Consider the following 21,196-nt stretch of genomic DNA (forward strand, 5'->3'; position numbering starts at 1 on the left):
AATAAGTTTTCTTTCAAAGAAGAAGCTGTACTGGGCTTTTAAAGCTCTCTGCACGGTGTAGGATAAATACACTTACACATCTATCACCTGCCTCCACCACTCCCAGACTTACCTCAAGATAGGTGAGAACCAGTAGCAAACACTGGTCAAAAAACTGACATGCTGCTCAATTTTCTTTCCCTATCTAACACTCCCCACTGGGCTTCCATAAAATCTCAGGACTGACCTCTGGCATGCCACTGAAAGTTCCCTGAAGGCACCATGAAGAGGGGGTACTTACTCCCAAAACTCTGTGACAGGAGAGGTGAAGTTAGTGGCATTCAGTGATATCCAGAGCGTTTTGTTCTTCCTGAGAGTGTCCTCCACACAGGTGGGCGTGTTCCACTTCTGGTGGCAGTGTGCCCATGGCAGCACGCTCTGGAACGACTGGAACAGGTAGTAGAGTCCCCAGGCCAGGATCACGATGTAGTACACATTCAGAAGGGACACAATCACTATGGAAGCATAACCAATTCCTGGAAAGAAGGGGAGAGACAAGAAGAACGTGCAGATGTGACAGCTGCTGCATCTCCTGGGGCTGGTGCCATTCCCATTGTGCTGCGGGCTTGTCTCCCACCCTGCCCCACTGCTGATGGAAACTCAGCTCAGCCACACATACACACAGACCTGCCACCACCTCTGGCACTCAGGCTGAGTTTCTGGCTCTGGTGTGCTGACACTGAGGGGAGGACTGCAGGAATTTACCCAATTTAACACTGACACAGCTATTTCAAGTTTTAGTAGAGGGAAGTCAAGGCTTTGCTTGCTTGCTGCACCATCTCACTTCTTAGGTACCCATGTGGGCAACCTCACTCTTGCCACACTGTCCCCCAACTTTCCTGGCAGCAGCTCAGCTGGACAGCACCTTAACCACTCAGTTATCAACTGGCTGGGTTCAGTCTATGTGGGGGGAAAAAAAAAAGACATCTCTTGAATGAGTTAAAAAGGGATCTGTGTGAAAGTGGTGGTTTTTGCCTCAATTTCACTTGTGCAAAGGAGGCATGGTATTTGTGGATCTTATGGTTACCTGGATCAATCTCTGCTTACACAGTTTGCCAGTTATGAACCACAAGCAAAATAAAAATATTTCCTTTAAAAATTTAGAGCTGTCTCTTACAAGAACCTGAGGCTCCCTCTAACATCACTCCAATGGATATTCCAGCACGTGGGGCTTTTTATATATAAAATATACTGCCTCATATTTTGCAGTTTAAAAGCTTGTTGCAGCAGAAGTCTTTATCACCAGAGATTATTTCCATGTCAGATGAAAACAAGCAGAGCAAGTGCTATTTATTCTGTACATCTGCATTTCTTTCAGCATATACAGCTAGTCACATTAGCTGCACTGTCTCTTTATGGATGCCTGGGAGATTGCTATTTAAACAAGGAACATTCCTTCTTCCTCCTCCTCCTCCTCCTCAAAAAGAAAAAAAAGTTTTCACAAAAGTGGGAGGAGGAGGAAGAAAATTAAGCTAAAGCAGCACAATTACATCACCCTCAGCAGCATTTTGAATACTAGGTGGGAGGGTGAGCCTCAGAGAAAACCCCCACTTGTGCTTGGGGTGACATCAGGGGAGAGAGATGCCTGGAACAGCAACAGTGGCAGAGCTAGAGACACAGCAGTGTGAAGTGCCCACTCTTTCCAAATGGGATTTGAACAGGGCCACAGGTTTAGTGCTGTTATTTCAGATTATTCTGCGTGTGCTGTCCAGCTGTAAAGGGCAATCTACACATAAGACAGGCATTCTCTGTCATTTTTCTAACCTTTCATTTTTCCTTCTAGCTAACTTCCAGAGCAGCCTTCACACTGCTCCTGTGAGCATTGAGCAGGCAAAGGCCCTTTGATGAAATCAGACAAACATTTGCCAGGACCTGCTCAGTTATGATCTAAGCCCTGTTCCTGAATCCCACCAAAAAATGCTGCCCAGGTTTGGACTGCATCAGTAGCAGACAGATGATGCCAATGATAAACTTTCACATGGAAGATGGATTTTAATTTCCAGACCTAAATAACATTTCAAAGATGGTTTCATTAATGCCATCTAGCCTTCCAAGACAACAGTTTCTCTGCTACCTGTAAACAAAATGTACAATTGCCTTAAAAGGCATAATATGCAATTTCTTTCTTGGTTATTGGCAGTTTTGCCAGTTAACAAGCTGATAGCATCAAAATCAATATCTCACTTTGTCCTTCAGACTCTCTGACTTCTACCTTTCCAGGAACCAATATCATAACCTTAATTACTAGAGCAAATAGCTGAGTTAATGGGCATGAGGGGAATGGTGCTGCTACATATGGCTTACAGAGGGGGTCTTTAGGCAGTAAAGCACAACAAGATGTACTAACCAGTGAAAATAGGGCAGATCTTTTCCCAGCATGTGATTCCACCTTCGGAGGTATACTGTCCTAGCACCACCTCCAGGAAAAACACGGGAAGACCTCCCCCAAACAGGAAAATGAAATAAGGTATAAGAAATGCACCTGTTGAGAAAATACAATAGTACATAATGAGATTAAATAATAGAACTTACACAAGATCATCAAAAAAGTGGCAACGGGCACATATAAAGAAAGATATTCGATACTTTAATATCACTATACAATAATTTTATTCTAGGGTATTTTTGCTCATTTTTTTCTGAAAAAAGGATGAGTATAGGCTGGAAAGGACATATTATTACCTCTTTAAAGTGAATATCTCCAATAACAGTGGCAGATTGTTAGGCACATAATACTTTCTCAGACTGCTCTTACTCTGAAAACCCCTGGTCTGAAATCCTAATGGTCCATATTAATAGCATGTCTTCTAGTTAAAACTCAGTTGTAGCAGAAGTAAAAGAGCAGGAAAGGTTCAACAGCACAACATCAGAAATTGCTGCATTTTTTTTTCCCGACTAAAATTTTACAAAAAAACTATTGAGTGATGAAAAAATCTCTCCTGAAGACTAGTGAGGGAGGCAGAAAACACAGGTATGAACAGTCTTCTTAAAAACTGGGTGAAGGCACTGAAAAACAGTGAGCATGGGGCACACAGAGTGATTCAATAAAGTTATACTAAAAACTATTGAGTGATGAAACAATCTCTCCTGAAGACTAGTGAGGGAGGCAGAAAACACAGGTATGAACAATCTTCTTAGAAACAGGATGAAGGCACTGAAGAACAGCGAGCACGGGGCACCGAGAGGGATTGCTGGGCGTGGATGGGAACTCACCTCCGCCGTTTTTGTAGCAGAGATACGGGAACCGCCAGACGTTGCCCAAACCGATGAATCCCCCCGCCACGGACAGCAGGAAGTCGATCTTGCTCGCCCACTTCTCCCGCTGCGGGGGCTTCCCCTCAGCCTCATCCTCAGGCCGTGTCCCCGGGCTCTTGCCGGGGGAAGGTTTGAGGATGTCCTTGTGGAAATCTTTCAAGCACTGAAGCTTTTCCTTTGTGGCCATATTTCTGCTTTCTACACAGAAAAAGAAGAAAAAAGCAAGAGGGGTTTATTAAGCAGTCTTTTCCAGCTGAGCTCTCTTAACGCTGCAAGAACTGTTTAGCCAAACTCGTTCTATACAAAACAGTGTTGTTTATTAAGCTGAGATAGGAAAATGCTCCTGATGACTTCACTGACCAGGAGAGGCAAAGTCCCCCTGCCTGTGTGGTCACCTCTGTGCAGGCAGAGCGGTGCAGAGCACCGTGAAGCGCTGGCACCGCTCGCTGCTGACCGGCTGCCCCAGCAGCGCTCCCCGTGCCGCCTCCCGCACGTGGCGCTCCTGGGCAAGCGTCTAACACTGCTTCCATGCCCAAAATAAAGCACAAATCACTGCATCTGGCTCCTTCTGAAACACTCATGTGAAATACAGAATGGTAAATCTCACCCTTCCAGATAAAACCCATTCTTCTACTTCCCAATAATTTGAGCGATCCTGTGTTATTTACTGCCTGCAATTTCCATTCCCTCAAGTACTGTAAACCTTTCAGAAAACTATACATTCATAAAAACTGCAATGGAAAGTCATTTGTTCAAATCAGCCTGCAGGAACTGAAGGAATCTTTTCAGTTTATTCCATTTTCATAACGGCACTGTTTTCCCTTGACATCAATAAAGGGACAGAAATAAGCCTTTATATTCAATTATTGTGAAATGCACACCTATGCAATGGAACAGTTTGCTGAGAATGATGGTTCCTTAGTTAATTAAAAAGTCAGTGGCATGAGTCATATTAAATAATAGCTGGTTTAATAATTTATCTATAATTTTTTCTCAAAATCATAGACATTCAAAAATAATAACAGAAAGAATTATTCTAACAAGTGTCTTTTTAACCAAGATTTTCTAATGAAAACAATTTAGGAGTAACTCACAGCTTTTATGTTAACTGAGATGTCAGGCATATGTGGCCAATTAATTCCTCACATAACTCAAGTGACTTCAGCTGGCTCTGACCAGTTATTATTGCATAGTGTGTTGATACTGAAATTTTCACCAGAACCAAGCAAACAAGCACGTTTGTTCCAGATCATAACCACTCGCTGCTTATACATGTCATTATGAGTATAGTCATAAAAAAATCATGGTGCAGATTATGCTGTTTGATAGCTGCCAGCCTCCCCCATACCTGCACACTGGTTCTGATCTCTAACCTGACTGAGCTCATGGCAGTGACCCGAGGATTGAGCTGACATTACCTCTGCAGGAAGTTTTTAATCTGCACAAGATTTTGAGATAGATATGCATCACTGTACCTGCAATGCTTTCCAGTCACCACGGAAAGTTTCAGAGGGCTAACACAGCCACAAACCACAGCAGCTCCACACTCACCTCACTGGTGGCCTTCCAAAGCAGGCACTGTGACAGCACCTGCCTATCAGGCCATGATCTAAAGAGGGACTTTAATCTCCACTACGTTAATCATTATGACTTTCTATTGGTTTTTAAACCAGGCCACTGGTGACACGCGCACTGCAATACCTCGTGACCAACAGCAGAGAGAGCTCACAGAAGGAAAAAGTGAATCACAGGGTGATGGACCATCACACCACTGCACGGGGATGAAGGCAGGGCATATCCCACCAAAATAGCTCCTGTTGGTCACTGTTAGAGACATGGTATGAGATAAAGCAGTAATGGAATAAAAATGGTAGGGCTGGCTCTGTAACAGTCTTTAGGCCCTTAGTTGCTTTTGGGCTTAATTCACAGTAGCTAACCTGAGTTGGGTATCATGAATTGAGATTAATGGAGGAGCCTCCAAAGGGGATTCACAGCAGCCTTAACCTCCCTGAGAAACCTCCAAACCCCAAACAGGCACCATCCTGCATAAACTTCTGGAGTCCTCTTTAGAGGGAGAAAAAAAAGGGGACATAACTGATTTTCTTCAAAGAGGTGGATGATGTCCTGCTCTCTCTGCAACAGCTACCAGGTATGGAGAAAGCTCATTTTTGCTTTGTTTTTCTATTTGTGCTCCTTGAATCCCTATCTTTCATCTTAGTGGAGCATGTCACAACCATCAGGCAACAGGCTATTCTGGGCTGAGGAATGGAGGGCATTTGGATCGTCTCATGGAAGTTGTTCTTCACAGGGGTTATTGAAACACTCATCAACAGAGGGGGAAAGTGTGCAGAAGAGAGAGGCTCACACCTAGTGTTCAGGGTATGCTCTTTTTTTCACACAGTTTTTTGGTGAACCAGTGGGACAGCCATGGACAGCCATAAACCTGCTTAAGAGGGCACAGAGATATAGATTTATAGATCCCTGCAGGATTAGGTTTGAAATAGGAGCTTAACTGCTCCCTGTGGAGACTGATACTGGAAATACCCTGAAACAGACCACTGGGAACACAGGCTCCCCTTATGTAAAAAAACCTAAGGAGACCTTCAGCATTAGCCACCTCTAAGATTAAAAACTCTTCAGGATTGCAATTTTTTGCAATCTACTTTTATCTTGTGACACAGGGTTCTTTATTTTCCTGCCAGCTCTAATCCTCTTGCCTGTGGATTTACTTTGACCCAGGTGTTAGTCAGTTCTACCCAGAGTTTGGAAGGCTGACCAGTTGATTGCATTCTGTAAACCCTGGCTCTCCCTGGGACAAAGTGATCACCCTATGGTTTGTCCCAGTTAGCAGCACACAAAATGTGAAGTGATGCCTTTGCAGACTCTTTCTTTGTAAGTGAGTGGAACTACATTATAAAAAGGGATTTCTAATTTGTGTCAATATACCCCAAATTAATGGCTGTGCCTGAAAAGCTAATTAGTAAGTGTAAATTATGCTTCAGACTCAGCTGGTGTGTGGTGACAGATCGTGATCTCTCCCTTAGTCCAAGAACCCTCAAGGTCATGCTTCCTTTTGGGGTCATTTCACTGGATAGGTGGCAGGAGATGAGCCACCAAAACTTTGGTGCCAGTCACCAGCTCTCAATAGTGAATATGGGCACGCTACCTATCCAAGGCTTGCACAAAATTAGTAACAGCCCAGCTTCACTGTGTACAGACTTGCCAAAATCCCAATTGTGTCTGGAAGACCGCAGCTGTGGCTGGCAGGCACGTACTGTCCACCAGTACCACAGGAACTGTCACTAAGTGGCCACCTGGGACTGTGGTCCCAGCCCATGTCACGTTCAAGGGATGTTGGATTTATCCCCCTTTGCTGCCAACCATTGGTGTCCACCCAGCCATTCCCAATTACAGGAACTGTCTACAAAGGCTGCAAGGGTGGGGGGTACGGGCGATTCTCCCTGGTGAAGAAAAGCCAAGAAAAGTAAGTTTGTTTAGTGAAAGGCATTGTCTTTTTCCTTAATGGGGTTGGAGTTTCATTTCCTTTAGCTATGTCCCACTGGGTGAGGCTAAAATGGCTCTTAAGGGAAATAGTCTGACAGAGATGCTGAAACAATATGTTGTCACCGCCCAGGTCAGAACCAGAGAATAATAGGTTATTTTTACTGTATCACTTAGTGGGGATGGTATCCGAGATCTAAGTCCATCAGATTCCCCCAAGGAAATATATTGTGAAAAAATGCTCTCACAACCACAGAGTCCAAAAGGAGCGATCCAAGTCTGAGGCATGTGTCTGCCTCCCAGAGACACACGTCTGCCTTCCAGGAGCCACATCTGACTGTGAAAGTACCCCCTCCAGGAAGCTTCAGATGGCCCCAGGAAGCTTTGGCTTCATCTGATGAACTCAATATGGATAAATAAAAAGCAGCAGTCAAGCCTGCTATTTATGGTGTGCCCCTAGGCTGAGCCCAGTCACACTGCAAGAGCCTGATCTGATAGCAAAGGGGAGAAAAAATCCAGACTGGGCCAGGCCCAGAACTGCTCTCACATACACTGGTACAAATCCTCAATAACTGAGAATGGAGTAATCAATTATCAAATCAATGCTGGTAAAATATGGAAAAACAGAACAAGGGATCAAGCATGGACACTTTGCACTTCTCAAGTATCTGCTCACTGGTGCAGCCAGGAGGCCCTTCCACACGTGTCTGTGCCTTGCACAAATTTCATCAGGTGAAATGCCCTGCAATAACCCAGGCTCTCCTGCTGCCCCCATGACTGATCAGTCTTTGACGCACAGGTGAAAATATCTCCATAAAAGGAGCACTTTCACAGCCAGCTTGGCTTGGGCCATCCCCTGGGCTACAGCTATCAGGAGCCGGCACCTCAGATAACCCATACCCTTTAAAAAAATACTGGCATTGAAATGCAATCCCTCATAACACGCAAAAACCATGAGGGGTAGAGGAAGGAGAAGGCTGCACAGAGGGGGCAGATGGTGAGCCATGCCCATGAGGGAAGGCCACCAGCACAGCCAGAAGCTGCTGGTTGTCAAAACAGACACAACTCCCAATACTGCTGAACCACTGACTTTTTTTGTCAGACAACCCATGGATTACACATCTGAAAATACACTGTGTTCAGTTTTTGCTTTGGGATTACAGTAATGATCCGCCCCAAGCTTCTTACAGCTGAACACAAGCAACCAATGCACAGCAACACCTTCCAGGAGGAGCCTCGAGGACAGGCACATCATGGATGCCACTTCATTTAAAGTCAATAAAAATCAAATCTTTCCAAATGCTGATGGAAATGGGAAAATCAAAGTCTGCCTGAACACACAGATATGTGTTTGTAAATATTTACACATGCTAAAATGCATGCCCTGTCTTGCATGTGAACACCAGAAACCACAGCAAAGCAGATACTTATTTTTTGGCCAATGCATATAAACTTTGATTAAAGAATCAGCATACTGAATTGCTGACTAGAGTGGTAACTGAATGTGTTTTTTTCTAGCTTCTCTTTCTGTTGGAAAACTAAAAGCAAGGTACACATTCAGCGTCTTTCACCTTGATGGGAAAGTTGCTTGAAGAATAATTGTATGGCTGTACCACTGTTTAATGAACTATTTCTGCAATATCATCATTACTTCTGCTTTCAAGGACCCTTCTCTAGTAAGTTCAGCCTGTGCAGAATGTATATCTTGAGCTTCTCAGTGCTGTCTCATCCTTTTCTGCCTCAATGACTTTTGAAAGACATCAGTTTACCACATTATAATTAATTCTTCTAACCCTGTTTAAGCTCACTGCTTCTTTAGACACTGCCATCTATCTTATTTTCTGTCATTTATTTTGTATCCTGCAAATTGAAGTGAACATTCCCTTAAAAACCGAGCTTTCCCAGAACTGCCAATCTATTTGTGGATTGGCTCTTTGAAAAAATTATTATCATTTTACATTCACATTCATGAATATTTCAAAATTAGATGCCCTGATTGCTGGATCAGAGCTGGTCTTCAAATAAGCAGCTTCCACTTTCATTGAGAGCAATGGAAAAACTGCTATTGATTTCAACAGTAGTAGGATCAGGTCCCAAATAAAACTGCATTTATTATGTTTGGCTCATTTCCTAGGATTACTTGGAACTTTGAAAGCTGTAATTCTTGATGTTGACAGCTCTCCCTCCCTCCCAGGGCAATGTGGTTAAGCCAATCGATACATGATTAAAATAAACAGCCCCTTGATCAAACTCATGGCTTCAGTGCAAGTCTTTCTGATCTGGAGGAAAAAAAAGCCTTTATGTCTGCCAGCCCTCAAGGCCCCACCAGTGTCCAAGGAGAACCTGACTTCACTTATTGTCCCTAATTCATATCCAAGTTCATTCTGCTTCATTGAACAAGATTCCTACAATTTCTGAAAAATAACACCACTCTCTTTACTGCACACACTGCCTCTCCTCCTCTTAAAAAGTGACTCTAAAAATTCCCTGAACTACAGCTCACTGCTCTGTCTTTAATGGACTTCTCTTTTCTGTATACTTTTCCCTGAGTTTGGGTTGTTATTTAAACACTAGAATCCATTTGTCCTTTCTTAGTTTTTGCTCCAACTTTCTCCACCTCCCTTCTCACTTCTTCATCATTTCCTTTTCTTTCACTGTGATGCTTTTTTTAGTCTTCTAAGACTGACTGGAAAATCTGCTACCGAAAATTTTCTAGGAGGAAAATGAACTTCTTTATAAAGCTGAAGACTACTCTGAAAGAAAAGCCCAGGGCTTAATGCAATTTCTTTTTCATCAGTTGTGGTCTGGACAAAAGGTATCTTTTTTCCCTATATGCTTTTTTTCTTGCTGCTCTTTCCATTCATGTTCTTCAAATGCTTCAAATAGGCACCATGTCACAGCACCAAGCTGTTATAAAATCCTGCATCTTTGCTCAGATTTCAGCAGCAGAAAATCTGCAGTCACATAATACTCTAGATGCTCATTTTGTTCTACCTATTTATGTCAAAGAACAAAGCAGTTACAACTAAACCCGGAACAGGAGGAAATGAAAAACTCCATTTCTGTTGTGTGAGGTGGAAAGGAGGAAAATGAACACCCACAAATTCCAATGGATTTCAGAGGGAGCATGACCCTGACCCTAAACAGGGGCTGAGGCAAAGATGATGCTCCTCAGCCTCAGAGATGGAGCTTGATTCCTCAGGAGATGGCACAGGGCAGCGCTGGCAGCCAGCACAGAGGAGCACGGCATGCAGTGGAGCTCTGGCACACTGAGCCACACTGGTCATGACTCTGTTCTGCTGAAATCCTCTGTGGGATTTCAGTGTCTCCTGTATCCCAAGTGTCCTGTCTGGACAGCCATGGTGCTCCTGCTCTGTCCCTCCTCAGAGAAGGGGTTGCTCTGGCAAAGACAACCAAGGGAAGGAGTGAGGGGTTGGCAGAGGCAGAGAGACTGAGGGGAAGCTGCTGGTAACTCTGTGCAGGAGAACAACCAGTTAAAACTTGGGTTTGCTCACGTGAGGCCAACTGCTGACCCAATGTAATGCCTCTGGGTGCGCCAGCTCACAGCCTCCTGACTGCCAACAGGCTGGGAAGAAGCACCAGCTTCCCACTGCCATCCCTGCCTGCTCCCTCTGCTCTACCAGCTCACCCACTGGGAAAGTGGAAAACCATTCCTTCTCTGGGTGACACCACCTCTTTGTCCTTATGACAGGGACCTTAACAAAATGCATTCTATCCATGTGGGGTAGCAAGCGGATGGCTTTCCAAGCAAGATGGGCATGGTTGAAGAAGATTCAACAAGCTGTGCACATCCTCAACTCTTCAGCCTCCTTGCACCCTGAAGTTATACACCTTCTGACCAAGGGAACGAGCATTGTTGTATTTTACTTTCAATTCTGAAGGTCTGCATCTGAATGGACTGAAATCCTCTATCAAGCGTGGTGTCAATTAAATAATTTCTATTGCCACAAATGAACCACATCAAAATCAATTAAGGGATGTCCTTCGTCCTGCTATAAAAAAGGCAAATCCCCTAAAGCTCACAAAGTTTATGAACTCAAACAGCCAGTGGTGTGCCCTGTGCCTATTGAATTTTTTGCATGTGATTAATAGTGTATTGATCCTATGTGACACTTCTGCAAGGCACTTGCAACACATGATAATGTCAGAAAGCCAATTTCCATGCTACAATAATGGAGCACTGCCCCTGAGCAGGGAAGATAAACAATAAAGTAGTCATTTAGTGAGGCAAATGTGCAATAAAACATACAAATTCATTATATCAAAGTAGTTTTTTCTTGGAGATAAATAATTTCACCCTCACCTATTTTTTCTTTCATGCTAATTCTAAATTTAGCCTTAAATTAACTGAGTTTACCAATGCTAATGTTTAGGGTTTTCTCACAATTAAGGAGTACTGTACTCTTACATTATGCTTTCTAACTAAGTAAGAAACAGATGGATGTGTAAGATAACACATTTTTGGAGAAACGAGTAGAGTCTTCTATACCCAGCAAAGGCTTTGATCAGCTGTTGCCATACCTGCCTAGGCCACCCCCACACAAAGCCAGAATTGTGTTTTTACTGCCTCTATCCATTCATCTTAAACAATAACTGAGGACAGATTTTTATCCCACCTGTGGCAGCTGTACAAACATGTCACACAGCACCTTATTCCCAGAAATCTAGATCCCCACACCACCAGTGGAAGGGAACAATCCTTTCTCCTTTGTGCCCCATCTGCTCAACACCTGATTATTTTTTTTTCTAGAGTACATTAATGGAAGGAAGAGTTGTGCAACACAGGTCTGTGGGTGGAAAGCAGCCAGCCAACCTGCACCAGGAAAACAGCTATTACATGCACGCGATCCGCAGGGTTAGTCCCATTACAGGGCTATAAAATCTGAGCAGGTTACAAAGCCCTGAGGGCTGGGCCGTGAGCACTAAAACTTAATGGTGAGAGTGAGCTACTTTTGATTTTAGCCTTGACTTCTCCTCCATGCTGGCAGTAAATATCAGCAAAAATACGACTCAGTGACAGAAATGAGCTGTAATCTTTTAAGAAGTGGAGCATCAGCCCTTTGCTGATGAACCAGGCTACTCAGGTGACTGGGGTGCTCTGCCAGGGCACCTCCTCCCACAGGCCTTCAGCCACAGAGATTTCCTGAGCACCTTGAGGTTTAATTTACTGTTGTTGTTTTCTTTCCTTCAAGCAAAAAACAAGAAGAAAGAAAAAAAGGGAACAAAAACTTTAGGCGTATGAAGTTTCGCACAGGAAATGAAATGGAAACCACTGACACGGCAGCGCAGCAGCACGAGCGGGTCTGCAGGAGATGTGCAAAAAGAAGAAGTGGCAGAGCTGATGAACAAGCTCAGGGAGAGCACAACTTTGCAAAACAGATTGGTGAAACATAGACTTTCACACACACAAAAAAGTGAAGCTCTGTAGCCACTATGATATTTATTTGCCCTCCTGCAGCTGGTGCCAGGTGCTGGCTTGCACGGCCGGACAATGGCATGTTTTGTTTAATCCCAGAACAGCCTTGGCTCTGTCTCCAGCTGCAGCCCCGTCCTCTCCATTTCCCTGGCTGCCCAGAGCCACTCACTGTGCTCCTGGAGGCCATTTGAGAAGGGACAGCATTATGTCCTACAGGCCTTGCAATGGGCATTATTTGATCAAAATAAAGAAATAAAGTTCTGAGTTGCAAATAGATCCTTTGGTACTGAGCACTCAACCACCATGTTTTTAAATACCATGTGATTCAGACTGATTCCCAACCAGAGGTGTATTTTCAGTTCAGTTTTGCCATGGGTCTCTGACATTTGCTTTCACAGACCGAGAGCTGTGCTCATTTTTATGTCAAGAGATATGAAAACCAAACAGTGCCAGAGCAAATACTTCACTTTTCCAAGGAAACTAACACATAAACCACTTCTGCATACCACGGGCTGCAAAGTGCAGAGCACACACCAAGCAGGAACAAAACCCTGGGCTCACACACTACTTGGAAAAGCCTCACAGAATTCACTCTCGAATTGCAGCCTCCAAAGGGAATTGTATTAGAGCAAAGGCTGACTCCAATACAAGACAAGTATCTGCAGTCCCACCTTCCTACCAAGGTCACTCTCACAGCCTACAGGTACTCCTTACTTGTTTTTTGTTGGCTTTTGCAGGTAAGCTTCCCCAAACACAGCATGTGAAAAGCCTGAGTATTTTTCTCCATCTCTTCTTATCTTTTCAAACAAATGCTAGTTGATGGTTTCATTGCAGGTTGCTTTTATAGTCCTGACCTGACTACTATAAAGTGAACTTACTCCTGTTACTAGCTGAGGATTTTTCTCAGTGCAATTTCATCTTTGTGAACACACTCAAATAGGATACCAATACGGCACATTAACTTTATTATCTAGAGCTGTCTTCATCATGACTACAATTATTTTTTACTACTTGGTTTTCTTATGCAAAAGTTAATAATGGACAGGTGGGAAATTGTTTGTAGTTCCAGTTTAAACAATAGGCCCCTGCCAAGCAGCTGAGACAGTGACAAAACCACTTCACATGCAAAGTAATGGTAGAAAGTGAGAGACTTCCTTTGGCGGACTTGTCTGAATTTCTGGAGGTGACCTTTGCAAGAGTTACATGAACCTGTGATAGCTTTACAGAAGGAGAAATCACCTAGGTGATTCAAAGTCAGATGTACTGCTTGAAGTTCCACACTTGGATACTCTCTGTCCATGGAATTTGACTTGTAACCTATTGCTTATGTACTGCACAAAGAGCAGTGGAGAAGGGAACTTCAACCCTACTGAGCAACAGTATCTCCCATTGCTATATTCCCTCTACCAGGCACAAAACCCTTTTCACACTTGAAAGAGCAGTACCCTGCATCATTTAGGCAGGATCTGTAAGAGGTATGTGGTTACAGAAAAGGGAGGGCAGCAGTGAAAGCAAGTCTACCCTGTTAAATCTTGATTTTAGAATCCTGTCTTGTATAAAAGGGGAAAACAAAAGCTTTTGGTTGCTCATATTTAGTCCTTCTTCAATCCACAATGGTAGCCCCATTTGTAAACATCACTTTTGATAGAACCTGATGGGAAACCAGGTGTTTACACAAACAATATACTTCTTGTTGATAAAGTAGAGAGATGGAGAGAAAGCACCTTATCTTGTCAGACTTGAAAGAGAAACCCTATGAAATATTCCCATTTCTTTTTCCCACCAAGGGAGTTTTTGAAGGTTTTTTTTGCCTTAGAATAGATACATCATTGTCCAAAATCCCCATGGCTGATATGGTGAATCTGAGTGCGATCTTGCTTTCTCTCAGCACAATTAAAATAACATTGTTCTGACAAAGGGCGTTTTTTGGCTAACATATGGGCTGACCATGAAAATTTGCTGCCCGACGGAGCTGGCAGATGTCCCTGTGCACGTCCCAGCGTTCTGGCAGACAGCTGCAGGGCTGGGAGAGCCCTGAGCTGAGGAGCAGATGCTCTGTGCAGCATTAACTCCCTCACGTGGTTACAGCCACATGAGGAAACCAGCACGTAACGGCCCGGCCAGGGCACTTGGTGGCTCACTAAATCCTAAATACCCCAAAGCTCTCTTCAAGGCTGCTACAGAATGAGATTTGTCACTGAAAAGGGGGAAAAAAAGGGTGATATTTACTTGTAAATGCTTCCTGGTATAATTATGCTTTAAACTCTTCAATTGATAACTTCAGTTGGAACCTACTGAAGATTTGAAGAGAACTCAAGTGAAATCCTGCTACAAATTCCAAATAATTTCAGAGATACCCAAATTTCACCTACTAATCTCATCTGAGGTCACCATTTACATCTTGATATTGTTCCCATGTAAGTAAAACTCTGTCACCTCACCTCACTGACCTCCAGGAGGTCTCTCCTGCTCCATGCAGGTATGAATGACAGAGAGTGAGGAGTTAATGACATGCACAGCACTGTGGCTGAATCACTACAGGAAATGGGCATTAAACAGAACCATAAAGTAATTCAGGGTAGAAGGCATTGCTGGAGGTCACATTGCCCAGCCTCCTGCTCAAAGAAAGGCCAATATCAAAATCAGACTGGCTTGCTGATGGCCTTATCTGCTCAAGCTCTGGCCAAGTGTGGAGACTGTACAACCCAACTCATCCCATTGCTTCACTCTGCTCAGGATGAGCATTTATTTCACATAAACAACCTGAATGTCTCTATTGGACAAAGAAAGAAGATGAGGAGAAAAAGGGAGAGGAGGATTAATACAGAATGACAAGTTGATACCAAATGGAAGGCTCACTCTTCACTCTTCTGGTACTGCACACACACAATACAAGCAGTTGGAAAGCCAAAGATACTGAGGGGGTCTGTGGTGAGTGACAATGGGTGAGCTCCAGGTTAGGTACAGAAAAAGCAACAGTCCCTGGTGGCAGCATATCAGACAATAGCCATTTTATTGTCAGAGTAAAACATATTCCTTTAAGAAAACCAAACAAAAAGCCTTACTGAGTGCTTCAGTGCATGCCAAGCAATTATTGCTCTCCACAATGTGTCCTGTGACTCACTGTGCCACAATGAACTGACATATGGTGCTCATTCAGGGTATATAACTCACACATTAGCTCTGAAGAGCTAATAGTTACTTGGATTCTAGTTAATTTTGGGGGTTTTTAATTTCCCCATGGCAATGCAATAAATGTCATGCTTATTATTGTATTATTATTATTTTTAAAAAGTGTTTTTAGTGGCAGGCAAGTGTCATTAATGCCTCAGATCTCTCGTATGCAATGAAAATCAATTCAGACCAACTCTGGCATGCAAAAGCACATAAATAACTGGTAAATACTACCTGTGGTCTTCTGAGTCCAGATTTGACTGATGCCAAGAGCAATCAACTCCTTTTTGGCTGCAAAGGACAGGAGGGCACTCAATACCTTGCAGAAGGCACTCAGTACCTGGCAAAACCGAAGCTTTCTGTGTGCCAGCTCCCCATGAAAGAGCAAACCATGGAGCACGTGCGACAAAAAAGGTTTTCTTCTCTTGCAAGGGAAGGCAATCTCCCAGAGAGACACAGAGCCAGCTCCCTGTAGGGTGTCAAATACTATTCTGGCCTGGAAAGGGGGCACTTTCTCTTATGAAAGGAAACATAAAAAGTAACAAAGCTTCTCTCTCTGAGTGAGTCTGCCCAAGAGCAGTAGACTAGAAATCTAATTTTCATCATGAAGAAAACATCAGAGATGCTTAAAAGCAGAGACTGAGTAGGGGCAGAAGAAACTGTGTGTAATTACAAGAAAATTCTTCTCTTGTGATCAAGATGCCTCAAATGAGCCCAGGCTGACCATGACTTGTGAGGACAATCAGGAAAACATGGCTTCAAGAGAGTTCTAATGGAGCTTTCCACCCTACCCAGATGACTTCATGGGGGTAAGAATCCTGTAGAGGTAAGGGCTACTTAACACTTGTGTACATTTGACAGAAGTACACCGAAGCCAGTGCTACTCATTAGCAAAAGTGGATCAGAAAGATGGAAGTGGCCAATTCAGATTTTGTCCATGTAGGGACTCAGAGCTGCAGCAGAAGTAAACGGGGTTGAAGGCCAGCAGGGCCGATTCCTGAAAAAGGAGTCCTGACTTCTGACATAATTTGCACAATAAAGCAATAGCAACGCTACTGGAATCAACAAAACTATGCTGGAATACATCAGTTGAGAATTATATCCTGAATTTGTATGTCTTTGAGCTAATTTCATAGGTATAAAACAACATTAACATCTCAAATGTGACTTGCAAGGCAAAACATAAACACTTCAGCCTAAAGCTCTACTGCTCTGATCCCCAAGGACACAATTATTCCTTCAGTGGTTTCCTGTATAGACCAAATGCAATTATTACCAATACGAATATTTTTCCCTGTGTTTTTGCTTTACAAAACATAAATTTGGATTGTGTCATCTCAGGGTTTTTTCTTTAGCATTTAACACAACAGTGATGGAAGAATTTGGGCATGACTTTACTATGAATGGCTGTGGGGAATAAGGACCTGCTCTGCCTGTTTCCTCACCTTGAATCTCCTGAACTCTTTAGTTGAGTGGGAGATAGCTGAAATTGAGCCTGAACCAAGACTCCCAGCATTTGACCTGCACTTTTTGTCACTGCTCCATAGGTTCTTTGCTAATGGTCACAACATATTCCCCATCTCCTCATAAATATCTTTATTAAAATATTTGTTGCATCTCACTCAGCTACCTTCCTCTAGGAATGTGTTCAAGAAAAGGCAAAAGTACATAACAATTAAGTAGAGCTCAGGCCCTTTTCCAATCAAAAGTCATATTCATCTATGCAAAAATGTCAAAGACTTCATTTCACCCAGGGAAAAAACCCCAGCATTTAGGTAATAACCACAATCTCCTCAATACAAGGACCCTCCTGCCAGAGAAGGAAATGCTGCCCTTGACCAAATCCCAAACATTCATTCTCTTATTGGCTAATTCATGACAGTGCTAGCTAGATTTTCATTATAGAGCATTATTTGTAGCTGCTGTTTTCATGAAGCAGCTGTAATAAACAAGTGAGATTTATGTTCCTTTTAAAATTGCTTGAAATAATCAGCGCTGTTAAATTTAGACTCTGAAAAAATCTGAGTCTACTGATTTTTCTATTTTTTTAATAAATACAGAAGCTACAAAGCAATCTTCCACCACCAGTCAGGCCTGGGTCAGAATAGTATGCATGCCATATAGCATCCAAAATGTGTTTCAGATGAGGAAATAACCTAACTTCTCCAAACAACCTTTTAAAAGTAAATGATGGTTGTGCTGAATGAAATGTTTTAACAACTGCACTGTGTGCTATTTTTCTCCAGCCTAAATGCAGACAGGGCTTTATTTTATTCCTGTTCTGGTCTGAACAGGTACAAATGGGCACCCTGGATGTGGATCACACTGGTGAGATCAATGGAAAGCAGGATCAATACCAAGACCCAGACCAGAACTTTGCAGCTGATTCCTACCTTGATTTATGTGCATCTGAAAGCCCTGACCCACGTCAGACATTCAGATACCAAACTCAGAGCTTGTGGTTTGCCCTCATCTCTGCATCATTTACTTTTTCCACTCATTGCCCATTGACCACAGCTGGCTGTATTGACAGTCCAGACACTTATTTAGAATAAGCAAACACGGTGCCCTCTCCAGCCCAATTTGGCTGTTTCACTGCTGGTGCTGCACTTCAGAGCCTGATCCAACAAACCTGCTTTGTAGCACAGAACAAACATCCTCTAAAAAGCTTTCCACTCCTACCTGGGGGTTTTTGGGTTGGTTGGTTGGTCAGTTCTGTGACTCACCAGCCTTACAGTATTTTTTGTGGTGCAGGTGCCACCACCTCAGTGGTCCAGGTTTCCTCAGAGCAGTGGGAAAGACAAGATGAAACTCCAGGGGTCAGGACAGAACCTTAACAGAGAACCTTCTACAAGAGAGGTCTAATGTCCAGCAGATGGTTAGCTGACTACAGTCCCAGGAGAGATGAGGAAAAAATTATCTGCTATGGGAAAGACCACATCATGCCATGCATAGAAGAGGTACAGAAACAATATTCTTATTGTATAATGAGGAAAGGGAGGACAAGGAGAAGGCTAAACCTGCCAATTTTTATGAACTTTTTTAACTAGAGGAAGAAAAATCAGGATATGCAAATAAGAATGATGAAGCTGGACTAACATGCAAAAGACAGCTGTAATACGTATCAAAATATTAAAATTTTAAGTACTTTTCTCTACATATGGTAAAACAGTAACAATTTCTACATAAATTATAAAATCCCAGGGTGTTAAAATAAATAATGGCATACTGTTTCAAAATATTCCTGGATAAAATAAGTGGCAAGCAATGGGATGGGGATTTAGTGCTAGGAAGTATAAAGCCCAACATCCCAGGAGAGCAGGAACATTGCCTGAGGAACAGCTAGGAAAGCCATGAATCCAAGAATAACCTAAAGGTGACTGCAGGTAAGATTAGCCAAGTAATAGAGTTTCTCTGTGTGATGCTTCTGAGTGATGCAGAAGGGTCAAAGGCTAAGCTATTTCTGGATGTGGACAAGGGAAGGGGTGATAGGAAATCTAAAGCATAGTGCTATGTCAAAAAAGCCACAGTGAACAAATTATGAGTTGTTCAAATCTCCACAGATTAGAAAGGAGATAGAGAAATTAAAGGAAATACAAATAAGGACAACAAAAGTGATCTAAGGAGAGAGTAAAAGAGCTAAAATTAGTATGTTCTATAAAAGAGAAGACTCCTGGGCTGAGAACCAACTATCCAGGTACTGTGTGTAGAGGAAGGTAATTAATCTAGCTCAAAAGATAGTAAGACAAGAAGCAATTGCTTGAATTTAGGAATGGAAAAATTCAGGATATATAATAAGAAAAAATATTTGAAGAGACACATCTGCTCAACAGGGAAGATTCCCAAGGTGAGAGCTAAGGCACACTTACTGTATGCAGTCCAGAAGAGATTGTATAAGAATGGGGCTCAGGGAAATTTTGCCATCCCAACTTTCTACTGTCCAAAAAGATCACAACAGTCCAACTTAATGATCTTTTAGTTGTATTCTTTTATGGGTTATCTTCAAGACTGCTTCCCTATTTAAAAAAGCCCCAAAACAGCACTCAACCTATACATCCAGGTAGTGACAATACAACTACACCAGAGCTCAGAGCTGGGGGTGAAGCACTCCAAGGAGCATGGCAAACCTCTCTGCCTCTCTTCTGCCTGTGCAGTGGTGTGGACAATGTGAGTCTGTTGGGTGCTGGGCATGAGAGAGTCAGCAAGAACAAAAATGCTGACCCAGACCTCAGATTATGCTAAGTCCCTCAATATTGAGGTCAAAGGCCAAAGTGGGAACTATCTCTTGTGATACTCGTGGTCTTCCTCAGCCTTGTGTTAAGACATCCTGCACAGAAGCTTTCAGTGTCACTGCATACATTATATACTTTGATTTATGATTAACTGAAAACCAATGCTAGCAGTGTTCAACAACTCTCAGGAGATCCAAATAGAAAATAAAGAAGAATATAAAATTAAATCCCCAATACATTTGCAACAGACCTTACCATTTTCAACGACAAACGGGTACACACAAATGTGAGGAATATAAAACCCAAGTACCCTTAATACCCTCCCTTAAACAAATCCCATCCCAACTGCACTCACCAATCGGGACTTCTGTCCCCTCCTCAATGTAGATGGGCAGTGGTGATTCCTCCATAGGATGAGGCACTGATGGAAAGTAATGAATTGTGGTAGTATTTGTCGCAAAGAGACTAAAATAAGATGGTCCCTTTCTTATCATTACAACTACATATGGCTGGTTGCTATCACAAAGAGCCCCCTCTCAGAGTGGTCACCTCCTGTCACAGAGACTGGCCCAAGCCATGGCCTGAGGGGTTAATCCCCACTGAGCACTCACTGCCACAGGAGCCAACTCTGAACAGGACCTGGGAGACACCTCTGTCCTGGATGCTTCATCACCATCCTGCCATTTCACTGTAACCTCAGTGCTCCCATCCCTGGCGTTTAACTCTCTCTTGGAAACTCCTACCGGTGTAGAAGCCAAGGGAAGCCAATGCACAGACAGGCACAAACAGAGTTATCAGTCAAAGTCATAATATTTCATGCACAGAACCAGAGGAGAGAGGCTCTGGTGCTCAAAGCTTGCCGTCAGCCATCGAAAAGCCACAGCATGTGATGGAAGGCTGCACTGCAAATGGCCTCTGGACCACTGACTTTTCATTACTCATTTTTGAGAGTATGTATTGGACTTAGGAATTTTCTTTGGGATACTGCAATCCATAAGCAAAACTCCCCAGATCCGCAGTGTGGGGTTATTCTGCAATTTCCAGACACCCTACAGTCACTGCTGTAGGGTTCACCTCTTTGGGTTCTTCTCTATTTGGGAGCTTCTTCCCTTAAGGGGATTTTTACTTCACCATTTCCCCTTTATAATCTATGGGAAGCATATGCTTCACAGGATTTTCAAGAGATTTGAATTTTCCATTCTACAATGAAATAATAATGAGCTACAAATGTTGAAAATGTTCATACTCAAAAACCGTCTGCATTTTTTTCTTCTCTGTTACCTTGTAAAAATGATGATGTACCTTCTCAAAGATACAAATGCTTAACCTAGTCTCAGCTAGGATTCCCAGCAGCAGGAAAGGAGGATTCTTTAATCTTTGGTGGGATATCCTTCACTTAGTTCTGGATTTCTTTGCTTTTGGGTTTTTTGGGGTTTTTTTTAAGATTGTCTTATCCATAAAACCAGCCAAAGAACACTTGTGGTTTAAAGCTATTAAATAAAGCATCTAACAACGTTTCTGCTAGCAACACAACCAGAATAAAGAGTGTTTTCAACAG

General features: G+C 42.9%; 1 protein-coding gene across 6 annotated transcripts in view; it reads right to left on the reverse strand.

The window, feature by feature from the left end:
* Positions 1–21,196, reverse strand: part of SLC6A6 (solute carrier family 6 member 6) — a 93,249-nt gene that overhangs the window by 30,897 nt on the left and 41,156 nt on the right. For 4 of the 6 annotated variants that reach the window (XM_058032266.1, XM_058032269.1, XM_058032265.1 and 1 more), the window contains 3 exons: positions 3,253–3,492; positions 2,387–2,521; positions 281–515 (listed from right to left, as the gene is read on the reverse strand). In XM_058032266.1, coding sequence (XP_057888249.1) covers positions 281–515; positions 2,387–2,521; positions 3,253–3,481 — 599 coding nt within the window. In that variant the 5' untranslated portion in view covers positions 3,482–3,492. Of the gene's footprint in view, positions 1–280; positions 516–2,386; positions 2,522–3,252; positions 3,493–15,640; positions 15,660–19,993; positions 20,060–21,196 lie in introns of those variants that run through there. The other 2 variants (XM_058032264.1, XM_058032263.1) reach the window with 2 other exon arrangements.

This window comes from Melospiza georgiana, chromosome 11 (genome assembly GCF_028018845.1).
Source record: "Melospiza georgiana isolate bMelGeo1 chromosome 11, bMelGeo1.pri, whole genome shotgun sequence".
NCBI lineage: Eukaryota > Metazoa > Chordata > Aves > Passeriformes > Passerellidae > Melospiza > Melospiza georgiana.